We start from the raw sequence: 26,728 nt of genomic DNA on the forward strand, positions 1-26,728 counted from the left end.
GGGTATTATTTTCAGTATGTATTACACATTACTTCTTGGTAGCAACTTGTCAGCCTTTAAATACATATTTTACTTTTTAGAAAGAGCTAAAATTTGCTAGTGCCTATTTTGGTAAATACAGGCAGTAATCAAGTTGGGTAATTCCATTTCAGTTGAGACGTCATCTCAAAGCTATCATTTGAAGCCAGTCTTGAAGCAAAAGAAACCAGTTTTTACTCCATACCAATCAAATTCTTTAAAATGTCTGCACAATGAGCATTACTTAACTATTGCATCCTGTCATACAAATTCTTTGTGAACATAATATCACTGAAGATTCAAGGAATTTTAGCCTTCAGAATATTGGCACTTTTCTGTTGTGGATTTGGATACCTGACTTTCTGATCACTCTGGAAATATCAAGTTCTGGTGATTTTTTTTTTATTAAAATGTTTATTTTGATCTTTTTAAATAAATTCAGAATATCAAATATTTATATCAAAATGTGTGATAAAATTATGAAACCCTTCATATTCTGAATGGGTGAAGCTAACAGTAGTAGGAGATGAAGTCAGATGATTTATATTGTGTTTATGTATGAGAAAATAGATGGGAACAAGATAGTTTAGCACTGGGTCATAATTTTGGTTGTTGTCTGAGTAACATGGAAATCCACTGGAGCAATTTGAATGGAATGTCACAGTCTGAAATATTTCAAGAGGATCACTGGCTGTTTGGGGACAAGAGAATGTGGGAATGAAACATGAAAGTAGTGAGCCAGAGAATAGGATGTTGAATAATCCAGCCAAGAGAACATGGTGGCTTGCACTAGAGTAGTAGGAGTAGAGTTAGAAATATTTCTAAGCCAAAGCAAACAGAATTTGCTGATGGTTTAGATGTAGGGAAGTAGGGTCGCAGAAAGTTTGGAATTTGTTACAATATCTGGTGCTCAGTTTAATGGGTTAGGAAAGTTCCAGTTTATCAGTTTTTGGTGTGTTTGTCAACATTCCGGAAACCATTTTTTACTGAGTCAGGAGGATCACAACTATATGTATCAATGTCCTACTTGTACAGTGACTTCCTTCTTCCATTCACACTTTAGTATGCTTCCTTCTGGGTATCAGCGTCCATAGAAACTCATATTCCCAGTAAACCAGTAGTCATAGAATCATAGGACCCAGTAGATAATCAGCATTATAGTAGAACCTGTAGAATGTATACACCTTTAGTATATACATCTTAAAAATTTTAACATTATTTGTTCTTCTTCATTGTTGATACCCCCTTTCGTAACTGACCTCTGATTCAGTATTATTTGGGTATAGATCACTGTTTTAAAAAAAATGAAGTGGTTTGGGTTTAATCAAATCTCAGACTCAGGGGCAGGAATTAGGTGGGGAAATAATAGTTGCTTCTCAGAAATGCTTCTAATATATATATTTTCTGTCAGGCTTTGTGATACTATTCTGATGATTATTTTATCTTAACAATTAATATTAAGTCTGGTTTGTTATTTGTGTAAATTAAGTTTACTAGAAGACCAGATCAAGTATTGTATTCTTTTCTTTTTCTCCTTTTCCTTTTCTCTGTATCTTCTCAATAATTAATCATCCAAAAATCTCCTGTGTGGCTACATTGGCCTATTCAGACTCCTTTGTTATTTTTCTTTTGTATTGGTACCGTTTTTAGCTGATAAGATTTTCTGTTTTGAGTATTGATAAATTAATGCTTCTAAATCATTTTAACTGGTAGAATCTCAGCCCATAGGATCATGCCTTCTTTCAAAATCTGCCCTCAGGTACAGGATATGCATCTCTTTTGCTCCTTGGCAGTCATCACCTCTTCCTATTACCTCTTTTTCTTTAAGCAGTTTTTCTTTATTGAATAATTAATAATTCCAGAATATGTTTAAGTCCTGGCTATAGTACTTACGTTCTTATGTAATTCCTTGTGTGAACAATACCTGTTTTTGCTTGTGGTCAGAACCAAAGGAGGTAATATATGTGAAAGGGCTTTCTGCATTTTCTGCATCATAAAGCACTGCACAGATCAGTACATAGTGAGAATTTCACATGCTCTGAATTCTATCTTTCTAGGAAGGGGTTGTGTTGTGGAGAACCACAAAAAGCTAGAAAACAAGTTTAAAACTTGATCACCATCTTACTTCCCCTGTTCTGAATCACACCTTTTGACCTTTTTTGGTCAGATCAATTAGAGCTGTTCCTCAGATAACCAAAGAATAGCACTTCATTTCTCACTATAGTCTCACTGGAAACTAAGGAGTTGGACAGCTTCCATACGCCAAAAAAAAAAGTTTTCTTTTCTTATGATAAAACAAAAACAAAGTAAATAAGCCATTAGGGAATTATTCAAAAAAGTTTTTATGTTTGAAATAAAATTCTTTTGCACATTGTATCGAAATATACCTACTAAAAGAAAAAAGTCAGTGAACGTATATTCCAATAAGATTGTGCCAACTTGAAAGTCAATTACTACTTTATTAGAGTTAGAAAAGTATAAGTTTTGAATTTCCTCATTTTTTTATCTTTGTTTTAGAGTTATGCCCAGCCAAGTCTTCAGTATATCCAGGGACAACAGATTTTCACAGCTCACCCACAAGGAGTGGTGGTACAGCCAACTACGGCCGTGACTGCAATAGTTGCACCAGGGCAGCCTCAGCCTTTACAGCCAGTAAGAAATATTATGGTTCTTAAAACTGATTGGCTGCCTACCCTGTCTTGAGAAGGTTTTCTTTTTGGTTTCCTTTGGTTTGGGGTTATTATTTTTTTATTTTTTTCACTGTTTGTTTTTTTTTTTTTAAATATAGTCCCCAATTTCACCCAAATGCCTGGGCACCCATTTATCAGGTTTTTTGCTGTTTTTTTTTTAATTCAGTGGAATTTATAGCTGTGTTTATTGATAAATATCTTGTTCCTAGGATCCTTTCTTGATATTTACCCTGACTGAACTTGTGTTTTTATACTTTTCTATGAATATTTGAAGTAATAATTTTCTAGACTAGCCATCTATTAGTATTTACTGGGCACTACAATATTTTATTCTACTAGACATGGAATAGGAGTTTGGAATTGAATGATATACTTCACGCTACGTGTTATGTAATATATATAATATAAAGAGAAGCTTTTAGTGTTCTGCAATATATGTGGAAAGATATGATGACATTTTGATGAAATGGAAATAGGAGGCTGCATTGGAAACCAATGAAAGATTCTAAACAGGAGAGTAACATGATCAGATTAATGATTTAGAGCCCTGACAGTTCTGGAGAAGGCCCATGTAGTAATCTGAGTGAATGATGGTGGATTTCAACAAGTAGGATAATTAGTGGTGAAATGGAGTAGAGAAATTGCCTGTGAAACAATATGGGAATAAGACAGTATGTACCTAGAACAGGTATTTAAGTGCTTGCTATGAACTGAGCCTTTCTAGACACTTTGAATAATAGATATGAATAATTCTATTCCAATCCTCAAAAGCTGATTTTCTCCAATAAGAGAGATGAGGTATACAGTAAATAATATTTAAAGTAGTCAGGGTTTAATTTAGTGTCATGTAAGGTGCAGAAAAAGTATTTGAAAATTCCAGGAGGAAAAGAATCATTTCCAGGTAGGAGGAGGATTAGTAATTAGCAAGTGTGAAATGATTTAGAGTGTTCTTAAATGGCATAGTAACCTGGGGAAAAGAAATCATTTTATACAGGCTATATAGAAGACCACGGGAATAGAGGAAATGGAACTTAAGACACCTAGGCCAAAGAAAAGTTAAAAGAAGTTATACGCAAAGCAGTGATGCTCAAAGGCCCGTGTTTGCATAAAAGTGGACAATGCTTTATCTGAACCAAATTAGGTTTGTTTGTTAGGTCCCTCTTCTAACAGCTTAATCAAAGGTAATGCTGAAAAAATTATTCTTCATTAAATTGGCTTATATAGGAAAGAATAATTAAGGGATATATACCTTTATGGGGTATATATATCCTTTTGGGGGTTAGGAAGGGTTTTATGTTTTTCAGAATGTGGCATTAAAGTTTTGTAATTTTATGAAGTTTCAAAGATAAAGCAAAGTCCAGAAAAATATATAATGGATGAATGTTAACAAAAAAAATTTTCAGTTTTTTTTTTTTAAAATATGGAGACATATCTGAAGCCTGCTCAGCTAATCAGTATTCTGAAGTTGGTAGATGCCATTTAGATAAATAAGTTAATGAGCTGCTGAATATTTTTAATGTAATCGCTTCAGGTTCACCAACTAAGACAACTGTCAATTTTTTCATGGGTGAAATCCCTAAAGCTCTTCATATACATTGCCTCTTTGATCATTTCTTAGATTGAGCCTTTATTAACCTTTTTTAAGAGGAGGTAGATACACGTTTTTACATGTTGCTTGATAAGTGGGATATTTTGTCCTTTTCAGCAAGATTAAAAGGTATCACTGATCAAAAAGTTCTGCAATTTTTTTTTTAAAGCCTGAAATGGTTGTGACAAACAATCTCCTGGATCTGCCCCCCCCATCTCCTCCCAAACCAAAAACCATTGTCTTACCTCCCAACTGGAAGACAGCCCGAGATCCAGAAGGGAAGATTTATTACTACCATGTGATCACAAGGTAAGAGGGGCTGTGTGTTGTTTGGTCAAAGAAGCTAACATTATGAGGGAAATTTGGCTGTAGATTTGTCATTGACTCTTAACTGTACTTGAGGACTGCTGGATTTTGAGAATCGTATCTTAAATATATGTCAGACCTCAGACTTCCATCCTTCTAAATGTTTTGATTTGTATGTGTGTATTATTTGCAGAAACTCTCTAGAGAAAATCAAGGAGTTTTTAAAAATTGTAGTGACTTCACTCAACATTATAAGTATTAGGGGTAGCTGACAAACATTTTCTGTAAAGGTCCAGATAATAAATATTTTAAACTTTGCCAGCTATACATTCTGTCATAACTATTCACCTTTGCCTTTATTGTACAGGCAATATGTAAATGAGTGGATATGGCTGTGTTTCAGTAAAACTTTATTTATAAAAAAACAGACGGTGGGATAAATATTAGATATGGCCCATATACCATAGTTCAGCAATTCCTGCTGTACATTTTTCTAAAAATCATCTTTTACTTGGAGTTTTTTTGGTCACAGTATATTTTCTTCAGATTGAAAATAGTGAAATTGTTTTTTCTGACAAAAATTATTCATGCTTATTGTAGAAAATAAACAAACACAATAGCAGAGTACTAAGAAGGAAGTATAAACTCTGGAAACACTACTACATTTAACTCTTTATAAAATATATATTTATATTTTAGACAAATAGCTTTATGTGGGTATATGTGCGTTTTTCTTGTGTGTAGGATGAGTATGTAAAGCTATTGTAAATTATTACAATGCATGTTTTGTAATCTGCTTTATTTACCTAACAGAACTTTCCCTATCAGTTAATATAGAACTACATTATTTTTAATACCTGCTTGTACCTTATTGCAGAGGTCAGCAAACTAGCCCCACGTGCCACTTGTTTGGCAAAATAAAGTTTAGTTGGAACACAGCCATACTCATTTGTTTGCATATTGTCTCACTTCTTTCACACTGCATTTGCAGAGGTAAGCATTTGCACTAGGGACCATTTGGCCCCCAAAGTTGAAAATATTTACTGTCTGGTCTTTTACAGTAGTTTACCACCCCTGTCTGTTGTATAGCCATATCAAATTTTATTTTACTCACCCCTGATTGATAGACCTTTACTATTTTACAGGTAACTGTAACCCTGTACTATACATCCTTAGGGACACTAATTTTATTACCTTCTTAAGCTAGAGACTTAAAAGTAAAATTGTTGATCAAAGGAAATATGCATTTTAAATTGATAAGTTTTTGTTAGAAACAGGGTAAGATAATGGGTAATTGGAGCTGAAGGGATACAGACTGTGCAACAGGACTAGATACAAAAACTCAAAAATGGACAGCACAATAATACCTAAGTGTATAGTAATCATGTTAAAACACTGAATGAAGCTGCACCTGAGCTATAGGTTTTTTTTTTGTTTTGTTTTGTTTGTTTTTTTTTTTACTATTATTATTACTTTTATTTCTTTTCTCTATATTAACATTCTATATCTTTTTCTGTTGTGTTGCTAGTTCTTCTAAACCGATGCAAATGTACTAAGAAACGATGATCATGCATCTATGTGATGATGTTAAGAATTACTGATTGCATATGTAGAATGGTATGATTTCTAAATGTTGGGTTAATTTCTTTTTTTTCCGTTAATTAATAAAAAAAAATTGATAAGTTTTTTCAGTTTACCATTTAAACCATGGTTTATACCAGTTTAGACACAAAAAAGTGCAAAAATACCTTTTTATTCATGTTGGTTATTTTAATCTTTTAAGTCTAATAGATGAGATATTTATTTTCATTTTTAACTTTTATTATTGAGAATGAGTATCTTCATTATGTTGTTGGCCATTTGTAAATTTTTCTTAATTGCTTGTTTAGGGCATTTACCCATTTTCTGTTGGCATTGTTAGAGCTCTGAATTTATCAAAGGTAATGCAATTGTTTTTTACTGTAGTATCTTGTGATATAAAGTACATTTTCAAACAAATATTTTCTGCTTAGGCCTTTATACCCATAAAAATACCTTATAAAACAAGCCTTCAATATTTTGCTGAATGAATTTAGTGATTTTAAAGATCATTGTTTCTGCAAATGCAAAAAGAACTTTGTTTTGCAACACCAAAGCATGCTTTTTAATATACTGTCATTTGTCCAAAATTGTAAAAGTCTATATTCCTTATTTATATATGTAGCCCCCCTCCTTTTTAGGTATTCCTTAGCACCTAGGAGCAGACAGTAATTATTTCTCTTTTTAATAAAACTCAGCTGCTTATGTTTCTTTTCATTATAATAGAAATCTTGAACCCATTTATTAATTAGTTCCATAGGTCAGAGTTGAGCCTATTTTAAAAATCATTTGTATAACTGAATTTCAAGTACCTTTAATGTTGCTGATTAAAAATTGATATAGTGGGAAAGCATAAGACTATAATGGCATGATTGAACTTTCAGGTTATTTTGCCAGTGCTTTTGACATTTTAAGGAACTCCCTTCATAAGCATTTCTTGACTGCTGACTTCAGACCCCTGAACATCAATTTCTTATTTGTTATTACCCCCCAAAATCTAACTTACTTTTTTTTAAAAACTTTTATTATTGTACAGTATAACATGTTTACAAAGCAAATAAATAAAAAAGCAATAGTTTTCAAAGCACTCTTCAACAAGTAGTTACAGGGCAGATCCCAGAGTTTGTCATGGGCTATCATACAATCCTCTCATATTTTTCCGTCAAGTTGCTCCAGAATGTCGGAGCATTAAATTTTTTTTATCATCATAATCGACTTTTTTCTTTCTTTCTTTTTTTTGTGAAAATTGATATATATACAAAAAAACTATAAATTTCAAAGCCCAGCACCACAATTAGTTGTAGAACATATTTCAGAGCTTGACATAGGTTACAGTTTCACAACTTTAGGTTTTTACTTCTAGCTGCTCCAAGATACTGGAGACTAAAAGAGACATCAATTTAATGATTCAGCATTAATATTCATTCGTTAAATCCTGTCTTTGCTGTATAACTCCACCATCACCTTTGATCTTTCATATTGGAAGGGTCTGTCACTAATATTGGGGTAGGGAGATGGCTAACTTATCTTTTAAAAATAGACTTTGCCTTCTTATTTTCAAGACAGCTGTAACATGCGATGAGTTAACATTGCTGAGCCCTTTTTTTTTTTTGCTGTTAATTGAGAATATTTTTGACAGAGGACCCATTTTTTTTAACCTGCATTTCTTGTTCTTGTTATCAGTTGTTAAACCAAAGAGACAGAACTATAAACAAGAAATCTCCTAAAACAAGAACAATTTTCTCCCATTGTCAAAGGATTGTGAGGGTGCTTTGTGGTTTATTTTATTTTGCCCCAAGTGTATGCTAGGTGCAGTAATTGTTGGATCTTTTAATCTGCAGAGAGGTGGCAGGTACCTATACCGTGTACTTTTTAGGTTTTGTTGAATCCAATTTCTAGGACATTAAGAGCTAGGTGAAGGATAAGATGTTTGGTTTTACTGCTGTTTGATACCTGGCCAGTATTGCCAAATCACTGAAGAAATATGGTGGCCTCAGAAAAGAGGAGATGTGTCTCTGGGCTAGAATGATTGCAGCTGGGAAGATAAAAAAATATGTTTATCTCTCAGAGCTGACTTGTTTTATGTCTCATTGTAAACTGTATTTTGTTTATGTATGAGCAGAGACCCCCTATGCCCGAGTTCTGTTTTCTGATCATGACAGCATGGCTGTTCTTTTTTCCTTCTAGACAGACTCAGTGGGATCCTCCTACTTGGGAAAGCCCAGGAGATGATGCTAGCCTTGAGCATGAAGCTGAGATGGACCTGGGAACCCCAACGTATGATGAAAACCCTATGAAGGTGACTGTGGTTTACACATATATCTTAGTCATTTGGAAGTCTGTGTACCTTAGTTCTTTATGATCACATGGTCTTGGAATTCCTTTTCCCTTACTGCCCTGAAAAAAAAAATCACACGTGGAATCAGTTTTTCCTAGGGTCATCCAAGCAATGTAGAAGTATGTTATACAGACGAAAACATGAAAGCCCTTAATCATTCGGTAGTTGAATCCTTGCCTGCCAGGCTGGAGACCTAGGTTCAATCCCAGGTCCATACACCCAAACAAACAAAGCCCTTAATCATCACACTTCCCTTTCTGGAGGTAATAAACCTTTTAATGACCCGGTTTCTCAATCAGGGGTAGTTTTGCCCTTCAGCAACATTTGATAATGTTTAGAGACATTTTTGGTTGTTAAAACTGAAGGGATGCTATTGTCATCTAGTGGGTAGAGGCCAGGGAAGCTACTAACCATCCTACAATGCACAGTACAGGCCCCCACAAAAAGAATTGTTTGGCTCAGAAGGCCAGTAGGGCCAGGGTTGAGGGACCCTGCTTTGGTTTGTGTTCTTTTACCCTTTCTAAGCATTTGCATACACATGCACACACAGAGGTATTTTTCTTTCGTTTTGTTTTAAGCAAATAGAATCATAGTATGGGAACTCCTTTGTAACTTCTTTTAGTGTATCTTAACGCTTCTCTTGTTAGTCATCTAGATCTGCATTCTTACTGGCTTTATATGGCTTTGTAAAAGATGTGTTTGAAAAAAAAAGTCTTTAAACTTGGATGCTGTTGCTTGAGATTCTGTTTTTTTACTGTGGATATAAAGAATAAAAAGCATAAGAAAAAGCCTATTCCTCATCTACTAAAAGATTAGAAGTTATATGGGCAGTGCAGTGGTGGCTTCAGTGGCAGAATTCTCGCCTACCATACTATAGACCCAGGTTTGAATCCCGGAACCTGCCCATGCCAAAAAAAAAAAAAAAAGATTTGAAGTTATATAAATCAAATACTCAGTAAAGTCATATGAATCAAATACTCAGTGATTGAATTACCACCATTTTTATTCCTTTCCACTTGTAACATCCTTGTCTTTGAGGATGAGATGAAATCAAAGACCATGCTTTTGTGTTCTAAAACCTGAACAACTTTTTTGAAAATAAGAAGCACTTGGTAAGTCAGTAGAGAAAAGAGGAGAAAGGAAGGAACTGGAGTCATCTGGAAACAGTTTCATTCCTTTTTTATATTTTATTCACTTTTGGGGAAAATGTTTTTCTTTCTTCATCATGTGTTTTTCGTTTGCCAAAAGGATACATAATTAAGTTAAATCCATATGGAGTTTGCTGAATGTCAAATGTTTCACTTGAGTCACTTAACCACTCCACTGTGGTGTTGCCACATATTTTTGAATTGGTTAGGAATATGTCCAGGGATTGTTAAGCATATGACCTTTAAATTACCTGGAAGCTTAAAAACAAACAAACAAAACCCCCAATCTGTTTGCAGACTTCTGTAGCTATGATAGTTGTATTTTTTGAAAAACAGAAAGATTTCAGAAGAGATTTCTGGTGCAGGGATAACAGCAGAGCTCTGGGGCCAAGTTTATAAAGCATGTATATAATGTATATATATACACACAACCCAGAGTGAGTGTGCTTATCAGGTTATATCTGCTCTCCACCCTGCTGCTACTATGGAGAGTGTGTGTGTTTGGGAGGAGTTGGAGGTATTATAATGACAAAGGCTTTTTTGAGCCATAGTCTAATAATTTGGACTTTAGATCCAAATACACATTTGAAATAACACTGGTCTAAGATTAACCCTACACTTTCTTTCCTTTTCATTGCTACATGCCTGGGTTGGTGTGTTTTTTGTTTGTTAATGTTAGTTGTTTATCACACATTTGCATTCCTATTCAGTACTTAGCACTGTGCCCAGACCTGGGGATGCAAGAAAAGAATGAAGCATGGTTATTACTATCAAGGGCCATTGGAAGGTACAGTTTGAAACTATATATTATTATGTGGTTAAGTAGCAAATTGTGGTTTCAAGTAAGTGCTGGAGACATTTTCTGAGGAAGAAGATGAAATGGTAAGAGGAATTCAAAGAAAATCTCAGAGTGAAGGTGATATTTGAATTGAGCTTTAAATGAGAGCTAGGACCATGTCCAGGCCTTTCCTATTAGTCTCAGATCCCATTAGCCCTAGTGGGTTGTGTTCTATGTACTAAAGGTTATCTGCTCTTCTGCTTGTACGTTTTTCCTTAACACTTGTCCACAGCGAAGGAGAAAAGGAAGAATAATATAATAATGAGTTTTCTTTAAAGCTGAATTATCTTAAAAGAACTGAACCTTACTTGACTTACCTTTTGAAGTTAAAATAGTCTCATTTTAAAATGATGTTCATAAAGTGTTGTGGTGGGTTTTGTGGTTGGTTGTTTTTATCAACATCTTGGTAAAATAAAAAGCTAGCAATTCAGTGTTAGTCTCTCCCAATTTTTATTCTATTTAACAGATTTATGAAAGCCAAAAGTTTGGGAGACACTATTCTAATACATATAAGCAGAAAACAAAGGGCTAAACAAAATTAATTGATGTCTCCTTTGATTAAGTTAGGGCCTGGGAAACTAAACAGAATTGAGCCACAGTTAGCACTCAATATCTCATTAATAACTCAATATCTCACAGTTAGCACTTAATATCTCATTAAGCAAATATTTCTTGGGTACATACATGGACCAGGCCACATACTCGGTGCCCTGTAAATGGGAATTGAGTCTGATTCCCTTCGTTGATTCATTCTTTGTGTGTGTGTAAAATGTTCTAGGTGGGCTATGGCTTCTCAACTTCTTCCCTAGAGTTAGTTATAATAAATAATTACACTGTATTCCAGAAAAGCTAGAGTGTACTAAAGCAACAGGATGTTCACAGTGAAGACAGTAGAAAAATACATGGGGGTTACTAATTAGGTTTCAGTGGAAAATTCATTGTTTATTCGACTTTGTAATGTAACTGAACAAGTCAAAGTGAATATGGAATTAGGATCAGGATTAATACTTTTATTTTTATTTTAAGGAAATAGATGAGAAAATAATTTTTTTGACTTGGAAATAGGCTTCTGAAGGAATGAGATATTTTTAAAATATATAATTACTTTCTGTTTAATAAGTGAGTGTGTATTACATCCCCAAGTCATGCTTACATGCTTCACTTGGTGTTTAGGGACAGACTAGAAAGTTTAAATCAATAAAACAAAACTAAAATGATACCACATTTTACATTCATAGCAGAGGGTGTTTGACCGAGTGACTTTCACTGTACTATATACCTGCAGAAGAACGATGATTTTCTTGTACTTGATTGCACAGTACATTCTTTCTTTATTGTTCTCTTTCTTTATTGTTTCTTTAAGACTAGCCTCCCAACGTTTGTTTCAATTACATCAAGTTATTTCAGGAATATTAAGCAACAAGTAATAAGGACTCTATTCAGAGGTCTGCAAAAGCAAATATGGTGTATCCTAGGAAGAGAACACTGAAATAAACTCAATTTAATGCCCAGAAAAAAGAGTAATTGATATATTGGTATGCCCTTGTATGTTTGGGAGGAGCGATACATGTATAAAGGTGAGAGGGAGTGGGAAATTATAAAGAGAAAATATTCCTCTTAGTACTAGCTGTTAACTGCCTTATGGGCCTTATAGAGTGAGGCCTGTAATCATGATCCAAAGATGTTAGCTTTCATTTTGTTTTCAGTGAGGATTAGAGCGAAGCGTTTCCATTATTCTTCTTTACATAGTAGATACACAAGTCTAGTGGGATTCAAATAATAATGCATGAAGTAATTGAGCTGCTGTGTGTGTTAAAATAGGTAAAGGTAGAGGTGTACTCTCTTTCAAGCAAAATGATCATCATACTAAAACTGTAACTTTAGTTTCTTGAGTGAAAATGTTGAGGATAGTAAGGTTTGACCTGTTAGCAACATAGTTGTGTTATTTCTGTCTGAGCAGATGACAAAAATCAATTTGAGGAAGTTTTACACATGACGTTTTGATTTTATGGGAATTGCACCTTTGTTAACCAGCTTTAAACATTCTAGCCATACAATCAAAACTAAAGAAAAATAGAAATTGTCTTATTATAGCCATTTGCTTTTGTCTAAATTTTTGTTCCCTTATTCTTTGCTCATAAACACTTTCTTGAACTGTTTGTGGCACATTTAATATTACCTCTTTATATTTGCAAATGCTCTTTCCATTTGTAAGTGATAAAAATGCAGCTTAAACAAGCTTAAACATGAAAAAAAGGCATATCAGTTCCTGCAACTTGTTAGCCAAAAGTAGTATTGGCTTTAGGCATGTGCTAGATTTTGTGGTTCAGATGATGTTGTCAGGATTTTCACCATCTCTGATTCCACTACTCCATATAAAACAGACTGAAGGTCAAATATAGGAATTGTTTTTAGGAAGAGCAGCTTAATAGTTGTTGAATTCCTGTGTAAAGCACTGTTCTGCGGGGTCAGTCTAGGGGGTGGTAGTAATATGACCAGGGACTGCTACTCAATCAATACCCCGCTTCTGAAAGTCATGGGTATGGTCACCAAGACCCTCCTTTGTTAATTCTTCTGGCTCTTAAGTCATGGATACACATATAAAATGGTATAAGTATTGTATAGTTTTGGGAACTGAGACTGCCACCCTCGATATATCAATCAGATCAATTTCTCTATACCCAAGAGCTGTCATCCTCAGATCTTGTGACACTCACACATTTCTCCAGTTCTCAGGCAAACTTTCTACAGCACTTCTCTTTCGACCCTGACTGTGCCTACCTTGACAACCCTGTACCTCATGAGTATGGCACAGTTGGTTGTATATAGCTCTGTCAAATGCTTTTTCATGCTGGGAGCACAGCAGAAGGTTAGTCAGAGGAAGTTGGGAGGGGGTTGTGGACAGATGGCATTTGATCCTGGCTTTAAAAGAAGATGTATTTCTAAATAGGCAGAGATAGGTTAAGGGGAAATCTGGGATAAAGGCAAGTAAAGGGGAAAGTTTAGGGTATACATAGGGAGTGGACTTGTTTGTGGGGGATAAATTAGGCATCATGAAAGTTATAATCTAGGAGGACTTCCAGGAAGATGGCTGAATAGAAGAGACTGAATTTATCCCAGCTCCATGCAGTGAGAGACAGTTCAGAAAAAAACTACTGGGACAGTGGTTCCAGGGTACGAGTGACCAGAGAGGGTATTCTACCCTGTATAGGGAGTCCTTGAACAAAAAAGCAGAGAAATTGAAACAGAGAGAACAGGGTGAGTGTACTGGGTCACACTTCTAGCCAAACCCGCAGTTAGTGGGAGATCTTCCCTCGCTACTGAGGGTTCTTGTGAGGAATTCGGAAGCCAGCAGATTTGCCTTCCCTGTGCCCAGAGACCATTTGGCCAGGGAACAGTTCCTGTTCTCCACTCCTGAGCCAGACTGCTATGAGACTGGTTTTGTGACAGAGACTGCAGGGCACTCTCCATGAGAGGAGGGGGAAACACAGAGTGGTTCTGGTACAAAAACAGACCAGCAAAAGAGACTTGTTGAGTTCCCAATATTGCTTCCCTTCCCTTCCCTTTTGGAGGCCTGGAGACCTCAGGTGTTTGCAGATGGAGAGGGGAGGCTGAGAAGCCAGCTGAACTGAATGCCGCAACCAGCCACCAGACATTTCCAGATTGGCTGTGGGCAGAGTAAGCTGAAATACCCAGTCTCACAGACCAAGGTCATCTCAAGTGGGAGTCTGGGGGCCACCAGATCTATCAGTCACACTGGCAGGATCTGTGCTGTTGTGCATAGTGTCCATCCTCTAACCCCTGGTTTGGCGGCTTTTAACATGCAACAAGACCAGCAGCTCTGGCTGGAATTAAGTCTCCATTCAGCTCAGTCGGTACCTGCAGTCGGTACTTGAGGAGAAGAGGTGGCTCAGGAGAGGCATCTGCTGGAAAGAAGCAGAAAGTGCAGTCTGACAAATTGCCTATCTACCCAGCTTTCAATAGAGCCTCAAATAGAATTGCAGTCCTCCATGAGATCTGGAACTTAGTTTGGCAGGAAAAGATCCACAAATCAAATCCAAAAAGGGACCTTCATTGTAAATCCCAGTAGATATAAAACCTTAGACAAGTGAAGGAAATCAACGTGTAAAATAACCTTATCAAAATAATCAAATGCCCCGTTTACAAGAGACGATCAAAACCACAAAGCACATGAAGATTCAGGCAAATATGTCCCAGACAGATGGCCAAATTAAATCACTGGAGGGGACATAGAATTTGAAACAACTAATCAAGGATGTTCATAATGACTTAAAGGATGTCAAGAAGACTTTGAAAGAATAAATAGAAAAATAGCAGATCTCACTGAAATGAAAGATACTGTAGACCAAATGAAAAGTATACTAAGACACGGGACAGCAGATTTGAAGAGGCAGTAGAAAGAATAAGCAAATTAGAAGATATGACAATTGAACAGGAATGCACAAAAGAACAAATGTCAAGAAACATGGGAAAAATGGAACCTAGGTCTAAGGAAAATGATAAACAACACGAAGTGTACAAATGTAAGAATTATCAGTATCCCAGAAGAAGAAGAGAAGAGTAAGGGGATAGGAATGCTAATTGAAGAGATGATAGGGGAAACTTCCCACCCCTTATCAAAGATATAAATATGCAAATCACACAAGCCCAACAAATTCCAAATAAATGAATCCAAATAGGCTTACTCTAAGATATATAGTAATCCAAATGTCAAATCTTGACGACAGCCAAAAGTTACGAAAGCAGCAAGAGAAAAGAGATTCACCACGTACCAGGAAAACTACTTGGACTATTCATCGGGCACCATGGAGGCAAGAAGGCAGTGGTGTGATATATTTAAGATTCTGAATGAGAATGACTTCCAGCCAAGAATTTTTTATTGTGCCATGTTCTGCAAAATTGAGGGAGAGGTTAAAATCTTCACAAACAAAAAAAAAGGCTGAGAGAATTTCCCTGCCCTGCAAGAAATACTAAAAGGAGTCCTGTCAGCTGAAAAAATAAAAAGGAGAGGGAGGCCTGGAGGAGGGTACAGAATTGAAAAGTGGCAGCAAAGATAAAAAGGCGAGGGGTAGAAAATATGGATCTGACAGACAAAAACTAAAGGATAAGATGGGAGATTCAAGAACTGCCATTAAAGCAATAACTCTGTTAATGGACTAAATTCATCAATTAAAGGGCACAGATTGGCAGAACAGATTTAAAAATATGATTCATCTATATGCTCCTTACAAAAGACTCATCTTAGGCCCACGTATATGAATAGATTGAAAGTGAAAGGATGGATAAAAATGTTCTATGCAAGTTGTAACTGGAAGAAAGCAGAAGTAACCATACTAATATTTGATAAAATAAACTTTAAATGTAAAGATATCATAAGAGACAAGGAAGGATATATATTAATAAAAGGGACAATTCATCAAGAAAAAATAACATTCATTGGTGTTTATGCTCCCAATCAGAGAGCTCCAAAGTACATGAGGTAAACACTGACAAAACTGAAAGGAGCAGAACTTCCGGGAAGATGGTCAAATAGAGTAGCTCGAGATCAGCTCTCCTCCACAGAAAAGTTAGAGAAGGGATGGAAGAGCAACTGACCTGAGAGCCTTCTGCACCACATAGGGCAGCCCTGGTGGCAAGAGGCCAAGGAATTGAGAAGCAAAAAGCTGGAGACTGGCACAGAGGCACGGAGCCTGCACAGATGGGAGCTGGGGACTAGGAAATAAGCCAAGCCACATTCCTGCAGCCCCATGACCAGCGACTCACCCCATACCCCACGCACCTAAACCCCATCACCTGCTCCCATTCCAAGCACCCCTGCCCCACCAACCCCTAGCATGCGTACCTGTCCCCCACCCCCACCCCAAGGGCAGCCCAACCCATCTCTCCTGAAACCCTCATGAACATCCCTCTCTCTCCCTGTTCCCTGCAGGCTGTTGCCAGCGCATAAAGGCTACAGGCGCTAACTTCCGTACCCAGGCTACCCCTGACCAACCCCCCCCCATAGTGTCACAGAGCCTCACCTTGCCCCCCACCACCACCACCACTGAGCTCTGCGCATTAGTTTACAGCACTCCTAGTCCCAAGCATGCGCATGGGCCTCCAATCACATCCTTCAGTTCTGGGAACTTCAGTTTGCAACACTCCTAGACCCGCCCATGCGCAGAGATCCCCAATCACGTCATTCAACTCTGAGAGCTTCAGTTTACAACACTCCTAGACCCGCGCATGCGCACAGACCCCCAACCACATCATTCAGCTCTGGGAACTTCAGTTTACGGCGGTCCTAGAACCGCACATGCGCACAGCTCTCAGTCATACTTCCCAGCTCTGAGAGCTGACCTGCACTGCTGGATCACATCTGCCCCCAACCCAAGAAGGCATAATACCGATGTGCTGCCACAGCTCTGTGCATGTGCACAAAGGGCCCCATGCCCTAGACCAGCATGCACCAGGGTTATGGTCCCCAGACCAGTGCACCTGCACAGCTACATCTGCCCTGGCCGCTGGGCACCCATGTTCACAAACATCAGTGTAACATCCCCAACCTGTGCCTATACCTGCCCTGAAATGAATCACTGCACTGTTGTGCCCTGCTCTGAATGCTTTAGACTACTGAAAGAAATAATTCCCAAAGTAAATAAATCAAGATATTTACATGTGATGAAAACAACGGAAGATCCCTGAGCATATCACAATGCAGGCAGATATAGCATTGCCTAATGACTAAATTAAAACACCAGAGGAGACACAGATATTGGAACAACTAATCAAAGATATTCATACAACTCTTAATAAAATAAGTGGGATGGCAAATGACATAAAGGAGATCAAGAAGACAGTAGAAGAGCATAAAGAGGAATTTGAAAGAACAGTAGAACAAATAGAAAAATAGCGGATATCAGAGATTAAAGACTCTGTTGACCAAATAAAAACATAATAGAGGTGTCAGATTTGAAGGGACAGAAGACAGAATAAGTGATATAGAGAACAGGATAATTGACATCGAAGACTCAAAACATCAAATGGCAAAAAAGATGGAAAATTTTGAATTGGATCTCTGGGAAATGACAGACAAAACACACAAATATAAGACTCATTGGTGTCCCAGAAGGAGAAGAGAGGAGTAAAGGGCTAGGAAAAGTAGTTGAGGATATAATGGGGGAAAACTTCCCAGCCCTTATAAAGGATATAAATATACAAGTCAAAGAAGCCCAATGAACCCCAAACAGAATAAATCCAAATAGGCCTTCCCCAAGACACATGCTAATCAGTATGTCAAATGTTGAAGAGAAGCAGTAAATTCTGAAAGCAGCAAGAGAAAAACAGTCTACTGTTACAAAGGAAACCGTATAAGAATGAGTTCAGACTTCTCAACTGGCACCATGGAGGCGAGAAGGCAGTGGTGTGATATATTTAAGATCCTGAAAGAGAAAGACTTCCAGCCAAGAATTCTGTACCCAGCCAAATTGTCCTTCAAAACTGAGGGAGAGATTAAAGTTTTCACAGACAAACAAGTCCTAAATTTGTCAACAATAGACTGGCCCTACAAGAAATACTAAAAAGAGTTCTTTGGGCTGAATGAAAAAGCAGAGGGAAGTCTGGAGGAGGGCACAGAATTGAAGAGTACCACTAAGGGTGACTTAAAGGATAAAAAGAGAAAGAAAAGAATATATAGTTTTGACAAATAAAAAAGACAAGATGGTGAATTCAAGAAACACCTTTTCAGTAATAATATTGAATGTTAACTGACTAAACTTACCAATTAAAAGATACAGATTGGCAGAATGTTTTAAGAAACATAATCCAGCTATATACTGCCTACAAGAGACTCATCTTAGACCCAAAGATACAAATAGATTGAAAGTAAAAGGATGGAAAAAGATTTTCCATGCAGGTTGCAACCAAAAGAAACCAGGAGTAGCTATACTAATATTGGACAAAATAAACTTTAAAGACATCATAGAGACAAAGGACATTTTATGCTAATTAAAGGGTCAATTCACCAAGAAGATACAACAATCAAATGTTTATGCTCCCAATCAAGGAGCTCCAAAGTACGAGACAGACATTGGCAAAACTGAAGGAAGCGATAGATGTTTCAACAATAGTCGTAGGAAACTTCAATACACCACTCACCTATATAGATAAAACAACCAGACAGACGATCAACAAGAAAATAGAGAAGCTAAAGAACTGGGTAAGTAAATTAGACCTAACAGACATATGTAGGTCATTGCACCCTAAAACACGAGGATATACAGTCTTCTCTCATGTTCATGGAATATTTTCCAGGATAGATCATATGCCGGGAAATGAAACAGGTCTTTATAAATTTTGAAACGTTGAAATCATTCAAAGCACTTTCTCTGATCGCAGCAGGATAAAGCTGGATCTCAATAACTACCAAAGAACGAGGACATTCACAAATATATGGAGATTAAATAACACACTTCTAAACAACCAGTGGGTCAAAGAAGAAATTGCTAGGGAAATCAGTAGCCATCTGGAGACAAATGAAAATGAGTATATACCTTATCAGAACTTAGGAGATGTGGCAAAGGCTGGGTTAAGAGGGAAATTTATTGCCCTAATTCTTAGATGAAGAGACAAGAAAGAACAAAAATTGAGGACTTAACAGCACACTGGGGGAACTTGAAAAAGAACAGCAAACTAACTCCAAAGCAAATACAACTGTAGAAACCCTTTTCTGACAATACATAACCATTTCAGATATGTTAAAGCAAGACCATTTCATATACATATACTCACTGTTCGTATTGCTCTTCTTGGAGGTACTTGATTATAGTAGGCTAAATAAATGTTAGCTAGCAAACATTAAATACAGAAATTAAAATAAATGCTCTACCCAGTTGGTTTGCATTATGCAGCAGAAAAGATGAGATTAGTTTTTCTGAGAGTTAAAATTAAATGGGTAATATAAAATTGGGAAGAAAATGCTCTACTAAGTGTTTAAAGCAGTATATTTCAAAAATTAGAGTTTATGTTGGGCAGTGTTAAGATGATTAAAACAACAGTGAAAGTGCAAGCAAAATATTGGCTAATACTCTCTGAGTGTTTACTCTGTTCCACAGACTACATTAAGCCTTTACATGTATTATCACATTTAATCCTTATTGCAACCTTACGAACTTGGTCTTATTATTATTCCCATTTTAAAGAAGAGGAGACTGAGGCTCAGTAAGATTAAATAACTTGCCCAAGATGACAGCATAAAATTCAGGTATTGTAAACATGGGATTTATAAATGATTCCATAATTAAACATTCAATGTTTTGACTTAAGAATTTTTTTTTTAAATAATAATCTTTCAGAATTTTCAAGAGACTCAGCCTCACACTGAGGCTGCCAATATCTGGAATCAGGTTGAACTTTTTAAGTCAGGTAGGAAAAATAAATTTCCAAAAAAGAAAAAAACCTGAAGGGAGCTGTAGTTGTTTCAACAATAATAGTAGGAGACTATACATTCTTCTCTAGTGCTCCTGGAACATTCTCCAGGATAGATAATATGCTGGCACACAAATCAGGTCTTTATAAATTTAATAAGCTTGAAATTATTCAAAACACTTTCTCTGAACCTGATGAAATCAAAATGGAAATTAATAATCACCAAAGGACCAGAACTTTCATAAATATATGGAGATCATACAATACACTCTTAAATAATCAGTGGGTCAAAAAAGAAATTATTCAAGAAATTGGTAAATACCTGGAGAGGAATGAAAATGAAAATACAATATATCAGGACTTAGGGAATGCAGCAAAGGCAGCACTGAGAGGAAAATATATCACCCTAAATGCCTTCGTTTACAAAGAATGAGCAGTAATTGGCAACCTAACTACTTACCTAGGGAAACTAGAGAAAGAATAACAATCCTAAAGCAAATAGAAGAAGAGAAATAAATAAGAGTAAAGCAGAAATAAATGAACTGGAGAATAAAAGACACAATAGAAAGAATCAATAAAACCAAAAATTGATTCTTTGAGAAAATCAGTAAAATTGATGGACCCCTAGCTAGACTGACAAAGGAGAAAAAAAAAAAAGGTGCAAATAAAATCAGAAATAAGAAAGAGGTTGTTACAATGGATCCTTAAGAAATTTTAAAAATCATAAGAAGATATTATGAACAACTCTACACTAACAAACTAGAAAACTTTAATGAAATGGACAGATTTCTAGGTACATAAAAACTACCAACACTGACTCAAGATGAAATAGAAAATCTTAAACTGATTACAAGTAAAGAGAGTCTATTAGCAAAAATCTTCCTACAAAGAAAAGCCCAGGGTCATATGGGTTCACAGGGGAATTTTATCATACATTTCATAAAGAACTAACACCAATTCTCAAACTCTCCCCAAAAATTGAGGAAATAGAAATACTACCTAACTCATTTTATGAAGCTGATATCACTCTTAACACGAAACTAGATAAAAATGCTACAAGAAAGGAAAATTACAGACTAATTCCCCTAATGAATATAGATGTAAAAATTGTCAAGAAAATTTTAGCTAACCAAATCCAACAATATAAAAGAATTATGTATCACCAAGTATGGTTTATACCAAGAATGCAAGGGTGATTCAATATAAGAAAATCAATCAGTGTAATATAGCACATTAACAAATCAAAAGAAAAAGGTCACGTGATCATAATGATTGATGCTGTAGAGACATTTGGTAAAATTCAGCACCCTTTTCCGATAAAAATACTTCAAAAGGTGGAAATCTGAGAAAACTTCCTCAATATAAAGGTCATATGAAAAACCCACAGCAAGCATCATTCTCAGTGGTGAGAGAGTGAAAGCATTCGATTGGGAACGAGACACAGATGCCCATTGTCACTACTGTTATTCAACATTGAACTAGAAGCTCTTGCTAGAGTGATAAGGCAGGAGAATGAAATAAAGGGCATCCAAATGAGAAAGGAAGAAGTAAAACTTTCATTATTTGCAGATGGCATGATCTTATACTTGGAAAATCCTGAGAAGTCTATAGCAAAGCTGCTTGAGCTAGTAAACAAATTCAGCAAGGTGGTGGGATGCAAGATTAATGTACGAAAACTAGTAAGATTTCTGTACACAGGTGATGACCTCACTCAGGAGACAAAGAAAAAAATCTTTGACAACACCCCCAAATCCACTGAATTAGGACAGAATAGTCTTCAATAAATGGGCTTGGGAGAACTGGATATCAGTAGCCAAAGAATGAGAGAAAACCCCTATTTTACATCCTATACAAAAATTAACTCAAAATGGATCATATACCTAAATATAAGGGCCAGTACCATAACCCCCCTAGAAGAAAATATCAGGAAACATCTTCAAGACCTAGTGATAGGAGGTAGTTTCTTAAAATTTATACCCAAAGCACAAGCTATGAAAGAAAATACAGACAAATGGGCACGCCTAAGAATCCAAAGCTTCTGTGCCTCAAAGGGCTTTATCAAAAAGGTAAAGAAGCAGCCAAATCAAGGTGAGAAAATACTTGGTAAACATATATCTGATAAAGGAGTGATAACCTGTGTATATAAAGAAATTATACACCTCAATAATAAAAGGACAAACAACCCAATTATAAAATGGGCAAAAGACATAAGTAGACATTTTTCCTTCAAGCAAACTCAAATGGATAAAAAGCACATGAAGAGATGTTCATCTTCATTAGCTATAAGGAAAATGCAAATCAAAACTACAATGAGATATCATCTCATACTTGTCACAGTGGCTGCTATTAAACAGGAAACTACAAATACTGGAGAGGATGTGGAGAAATTGAAACACATTCACTGCTGGTGGGAATCATGGATGCTGTAGAATACAGTCTGGTGGTTCCTCAGAAAACTAAATGTTGAGTTGCCCTATGACTGGCAATACCAGTGTTAGGAATACACCTGGAAGAGCCAAAAGTAGTGATACAAGCAGACATTTGTACATGGGTGTTTGTAGCAGCACTATTTGTAATTGCCAAAAGAAGGAAACAATTCAGGTGTCCTTCAACTGATGAGTGGATAAACAAAATGTGATATATACTCTTAATGGAATGTTACATACAGCAGTAAGACAGAATGAGGTTCTGATACATATGACAACATGAATAAACCTGGAGGATATAATGCTGAGTGAAATAAGCCGATACAAAAGGATACGTGTAGTATGATTTCACTATTATGACTGGTAAAGAGAGCAAACTCCTGATCATGTGGCCCAGGAAGAAAATCTGGACTCATATATAGCAACGAACTAGATGCTGCATCTTTGCAACTAGAGTCTGAAAATGGCTACATAAGCAACGGCTTCCATATGTTTCATATTTTTAACATTGACCATTCATAATAAAGATTCTATAAATGAGAAAGAAAAACTTATCATCAACCATGAAGGTAGAAAGGCATAATAGGGATGGATCATGGTTGTTTTTTTTTTAATGGTGTTTAAGGATACTGTGTGTGGTGGGAAGCCTTCGATGTTTTTTGGTAAAGTTAATTATCTTTTTCTGCCATGGGATGATTTGAGGGAAAAAGCAAATTATTCTATTTTGAGAGTCATCCAGTAAATTTCTGTTGAATACTATTGGTTTGTAAAATGTGATTTTTATTATCTTTGAGTATGAATAGTAGGCAAGATTTTTATTTTGCTCAGGTAACATAGAAGCTGGAAGAGGATGCCTCTAAATCCACTCAGTTCCTGAACCCCCAAATGTGGACCTGTGGGAACTGAGAGAGGGCTGACAATATTCACTTTTTTTTTTTTTTTAGCATTTCAAACTAAATTTATTTTAACATTTGTTTCCCCTGCTATTTATTTTTATTCCATATGCTGTGCTTGTCTCATGACAAGGTAGATAAAAGGAGCGTCAGACACAAGGTTTTTACAATCACACAGTCATATTGTGAAAGCTATATCATTGTTCAATCATCATCAAGAAACATGGCTACTGGAACACAGCTCTACATTTTTAGGCAGTTCCCTCCAGCCTTTCCATTACATCTTGGATAATAAGGTGATATCTAGTTAATGCATAAGAATAACTTCCAGGATAACCTCTCAACTCTGTTTGGAATCTCTCAGACCTTGACACTTTGTTTCCTTTCACTCTTCCCCCTTTTGGTCGAGAAGGTTTTCTCAATCCCTTGCTGCTGGGTCTCAGGTCATTCTAGAGTTTTTCTCAATCCCTTGATGCTGAGTCTCAGCTCATTCTAGGATTTCTGTCCCATATTGTCAGGAAGGTCCACACCCCGGGATTCATGTCCCACGTAGACAGGGGGAGGGCAGTGACTTTGCTTGTTGTGTTGGCTGGAGAGAGAGGCCACATCTGAGCAACAAAAGAAGTTCTCTTTATGGGTGACTCTTAGGCCTAATTTTAAGTAGGCTTGACATCCTTTGTGGGGTTAAGTTTCATTTGAACAAACCCCAGGACTGGGGGCTCAGCCTATAGCTTTGGTTGTCCACACTGCTTGTGAGAACATCAAGAATTCAACTTGGGAAGGTTGAATTTTCCCCGGTTCCCACCACTCCCCAAAGGGGGCCCTGCAAATACTTTTCCACGCACTGATCAAATCACTCTGGGATTCATCGGGGCATCAATCTGGACAAACCAACAAAATCCCATGTCCAATCCAAGGTTCCATGCACTTATGTTGTTCAACCAACTATTTACATAAGTTATATTAGGAAATGCACCAAAATATAAATTTTGTACCAAATAAACATTTCTTGCTTTAGTGTCACACATAAGTTGAAATTTTAAAATATTAATTACCATCTATTTTCAACACCCTGCAGTAATGACATTCCTTTGTTCTTCCTCATGCAAAAACATTTTTTAAATTTGTACATTTAGTCACTATCATTATATACTCTAGGCATTCCTAGATTATACCAGCTCAGTCTTTATTGTCTTTCTTTGTGATTTCGCTTATGCCCCAGCCCTCCTCCCTCTATCATTCTCACATTCAGTTTCATTAAGTGTTTTAACAGAATTATATTGCAGTTAGGTAGTATGGTGCTGTCCATTTCTGAGTTTTTACATTCAGTCCTGTTGTACAATCTGTATCCCATCAGCTCCAATTACCCAATATCTTACCCTATTTCTATCACCTGATGGTCTCTGTTACCAACGAAATATTCCAAATTTATTCACTAATATCAGTGAGACCATACAGTATTTGTCCTTTTGTTTTTGGCTAATCTCACTCAGCATAATGTCCTTAAGATCCATCCATGTTGTTACATACTTCATAACTTTATTCTTTCTTACAGCTGCATAATATTCCATCATATGTATATGCCACAGTTTGTTTAGCCACCCTTCTGTTGATGGACATTTTGACTGTTTCCATCTCTTGGTAATTGCAAATAGTGCTGCTATAAATATTAGTGTGCAAATGTCCGTTTGTGTCCTTGCCCTCATGTCCTTTGAGTAGAGACAGCGTATAGATGGGTCCTGTTTTTAATCCATTCTGCAGTCTATGTCTTTTGATTGGGGAGTTTAATCCATTAACATTTAGTGTTATTACTGCACAGGTAGTATTTTCTTCTATTATTTTGCCTTTTGGATTTTATATGTCATATCTAATTTTCCTTCTTTTTACCTTTACTCATAGTCTTCTTTTCTGCACTCTTCTCCACACCTCTCTCTTCTGTCTTTTCATATCTGTCTCTAGTGCTCCCTTTGTATTTCTTGCAGAGCTGGTCTCTTGGTCACAAATTCTCTCGGTGATTTTTTTGTCTGAAAATGTTTTAATTTCTCCCTCATTTTTGAAGGATAATTTTGCTGGATATAGAATTCTTGGTTGGCAGTTTTTCTCTTTTAATAATTTAAATATATCATCCCACTGTCTTCTTGCCTCCATGGTTTCTGCTGAGAAATCTACACAGAGTCTTATTGGGCTTTCCTTGTATGTGATGGATTGCTTTTCTCTTGCTGCTTTCAAGATTCTCTCTTTCTCTTTGATCTCTGACATTCTGATTAGTAAATGTCTTGGAGTACATCTGTTTGAATCTATTCTCTTTGGTGTACACTGCACTTCTTGGATCTGTAATTTTAAGTCTTTCATAAGAGTTGGGAAATTTTCAGTGATAATTTCCTACATTAGATTTTCTCCTCCTTTTCCCTTCTCTTCTCCTTCTTGGACACCCACGACACATATATTCGTGCACTTCATATTGTCATTCAATTCCCTGAGTCCCTGCTCATATTTTTCCATTTTTTCCCCCATATTTTCTTTTGTTTGTCGGATTTCAGATGTTCTGTCCTCCAGTTCACTAATCCTATGTTCTGCCTCTCGAAAATGTATTAGTGTAGGTTTCCATTGTTTTTTTCATCTCGTCTACCATGCCTTTCATTCCCATAAGTTCTGTGATTTGTTTTTTCAGACTTTCGATTTCTTCTTTTGGTTCATTCCTTGCCTTCTTTGTATCCCCCCTCAATTCATTGATTTGCTTTTTGATGAGGTTTTCCATGTCTGTTTATATATTCTGAATTAATTGTTTCAGCTCCTGTATCTCATTTGAATTGTTCCTTTGACTGGACCATATCTTCAATTTTCCTGGTGTGATTTGTTATTTTTTGCTGGCGTCTAGACATTTAATTACCTCAATTAGTTTATTCTGGAGACTGCTTTCACTTCTTTTACCTAGGGTTTTCTTGCTGGATGAATTTGGTGTCTATCTGTTCTTTGACATTCAGTTCAGCTTTTTCTGGACCTCTAGCTTAGGTTTTGTTTAACAGAGGAGAATTTTTCAGTTCTTGTTTCTTACCCTACTTGTATGGTGCCTTTTTTCCCCTACCCTTAGGAGTGTCTACTTAGGTATTATAGACTCCAGCTGGATTTTCCCAGACCAAACTGGCCTCCTATCAGGATGAAGAGTCACCTGCATCGGTTTCCCCTGAGGGTGAGACCCAGCAGGTTGAAAGACTTTCCTGTGTAGTCTCTGGGCTCTGTTTTTCTTATCCTGTCCAGTATGTGGCGCTTGTCTGACTGCAGGTCCCACAAGCATAAGATGATGTGGTACCTTTAACTTGGGCAGACTCTCCCTGCTGGGGGCGTGGTGGAGACAGAGGAGAGATTGTAGGTTGGTTTTAATGGCTTCCAATTACCAAGCCCTGGTGTCTGAATTCCTTGAGGAAGGGATTCCACCTGAATTGGGCTTCACCCCTCCCCTGAGGAAGGCACAAGCTGCA

The 26,728-nt window shown here is 36.6% G+C and overlaps 1 protein-coding gene across 13 annotated transcripts in view; it reads left to right on the top strand.

Annotated features, from left to right (window-relative positions):
• The window catches only part of SETD2 (SET domain containing 2, histone lysine methyltransferase), a 145,663-nt gene that overhangs the window by 110,664 nt on the left and 8,271 nt on the right, over positions 1-26,728 (top strand). For 9 of the 13 annotated variants that reach the window (XM_077129504.1, XM_077129509.1, XM_077129501.1 and 6 more), the window contains 3 exons: positions 2,536-2,670; positions 4,466-4,605; positions 8,368-8,479. In XM_077129504.1, coding sequence (XP_076985619.1) covers positions 2,536-2,670; positions 4,466-4,605; positions 8,368-8,479 — 387 coding nt within the window. Of the gene's footprint in view, positions 1-2,535; positions 2,671-4,465; positions 4,606-6,130; positions 6,219-6,491; positions 6,543-8,367; positions 8,480-26,728 lie in introns of those variants that run through there. The other 4 variants (XM_077129511.1, XM_077129512.1, XM_077129503.1 and 1 more) reach the window with 4 other exon arrangements.

Source organism: Tamandua tetradactyla, chromosome 15 (assembly GCF_023851605.1).
Source record: "Tamandua tetradactyla isolate mTamTet1 chromosome 15, mTamTet1.pri, whole genome shotgun sequence".
In the NCBI taxonomy this organism is placed as follows: Eukaryota; Metazoa; Chordata; class Mammalia; order Pilosa; family Myrmecophagidae; genus Tamandua; species Tamandua tetradactyla.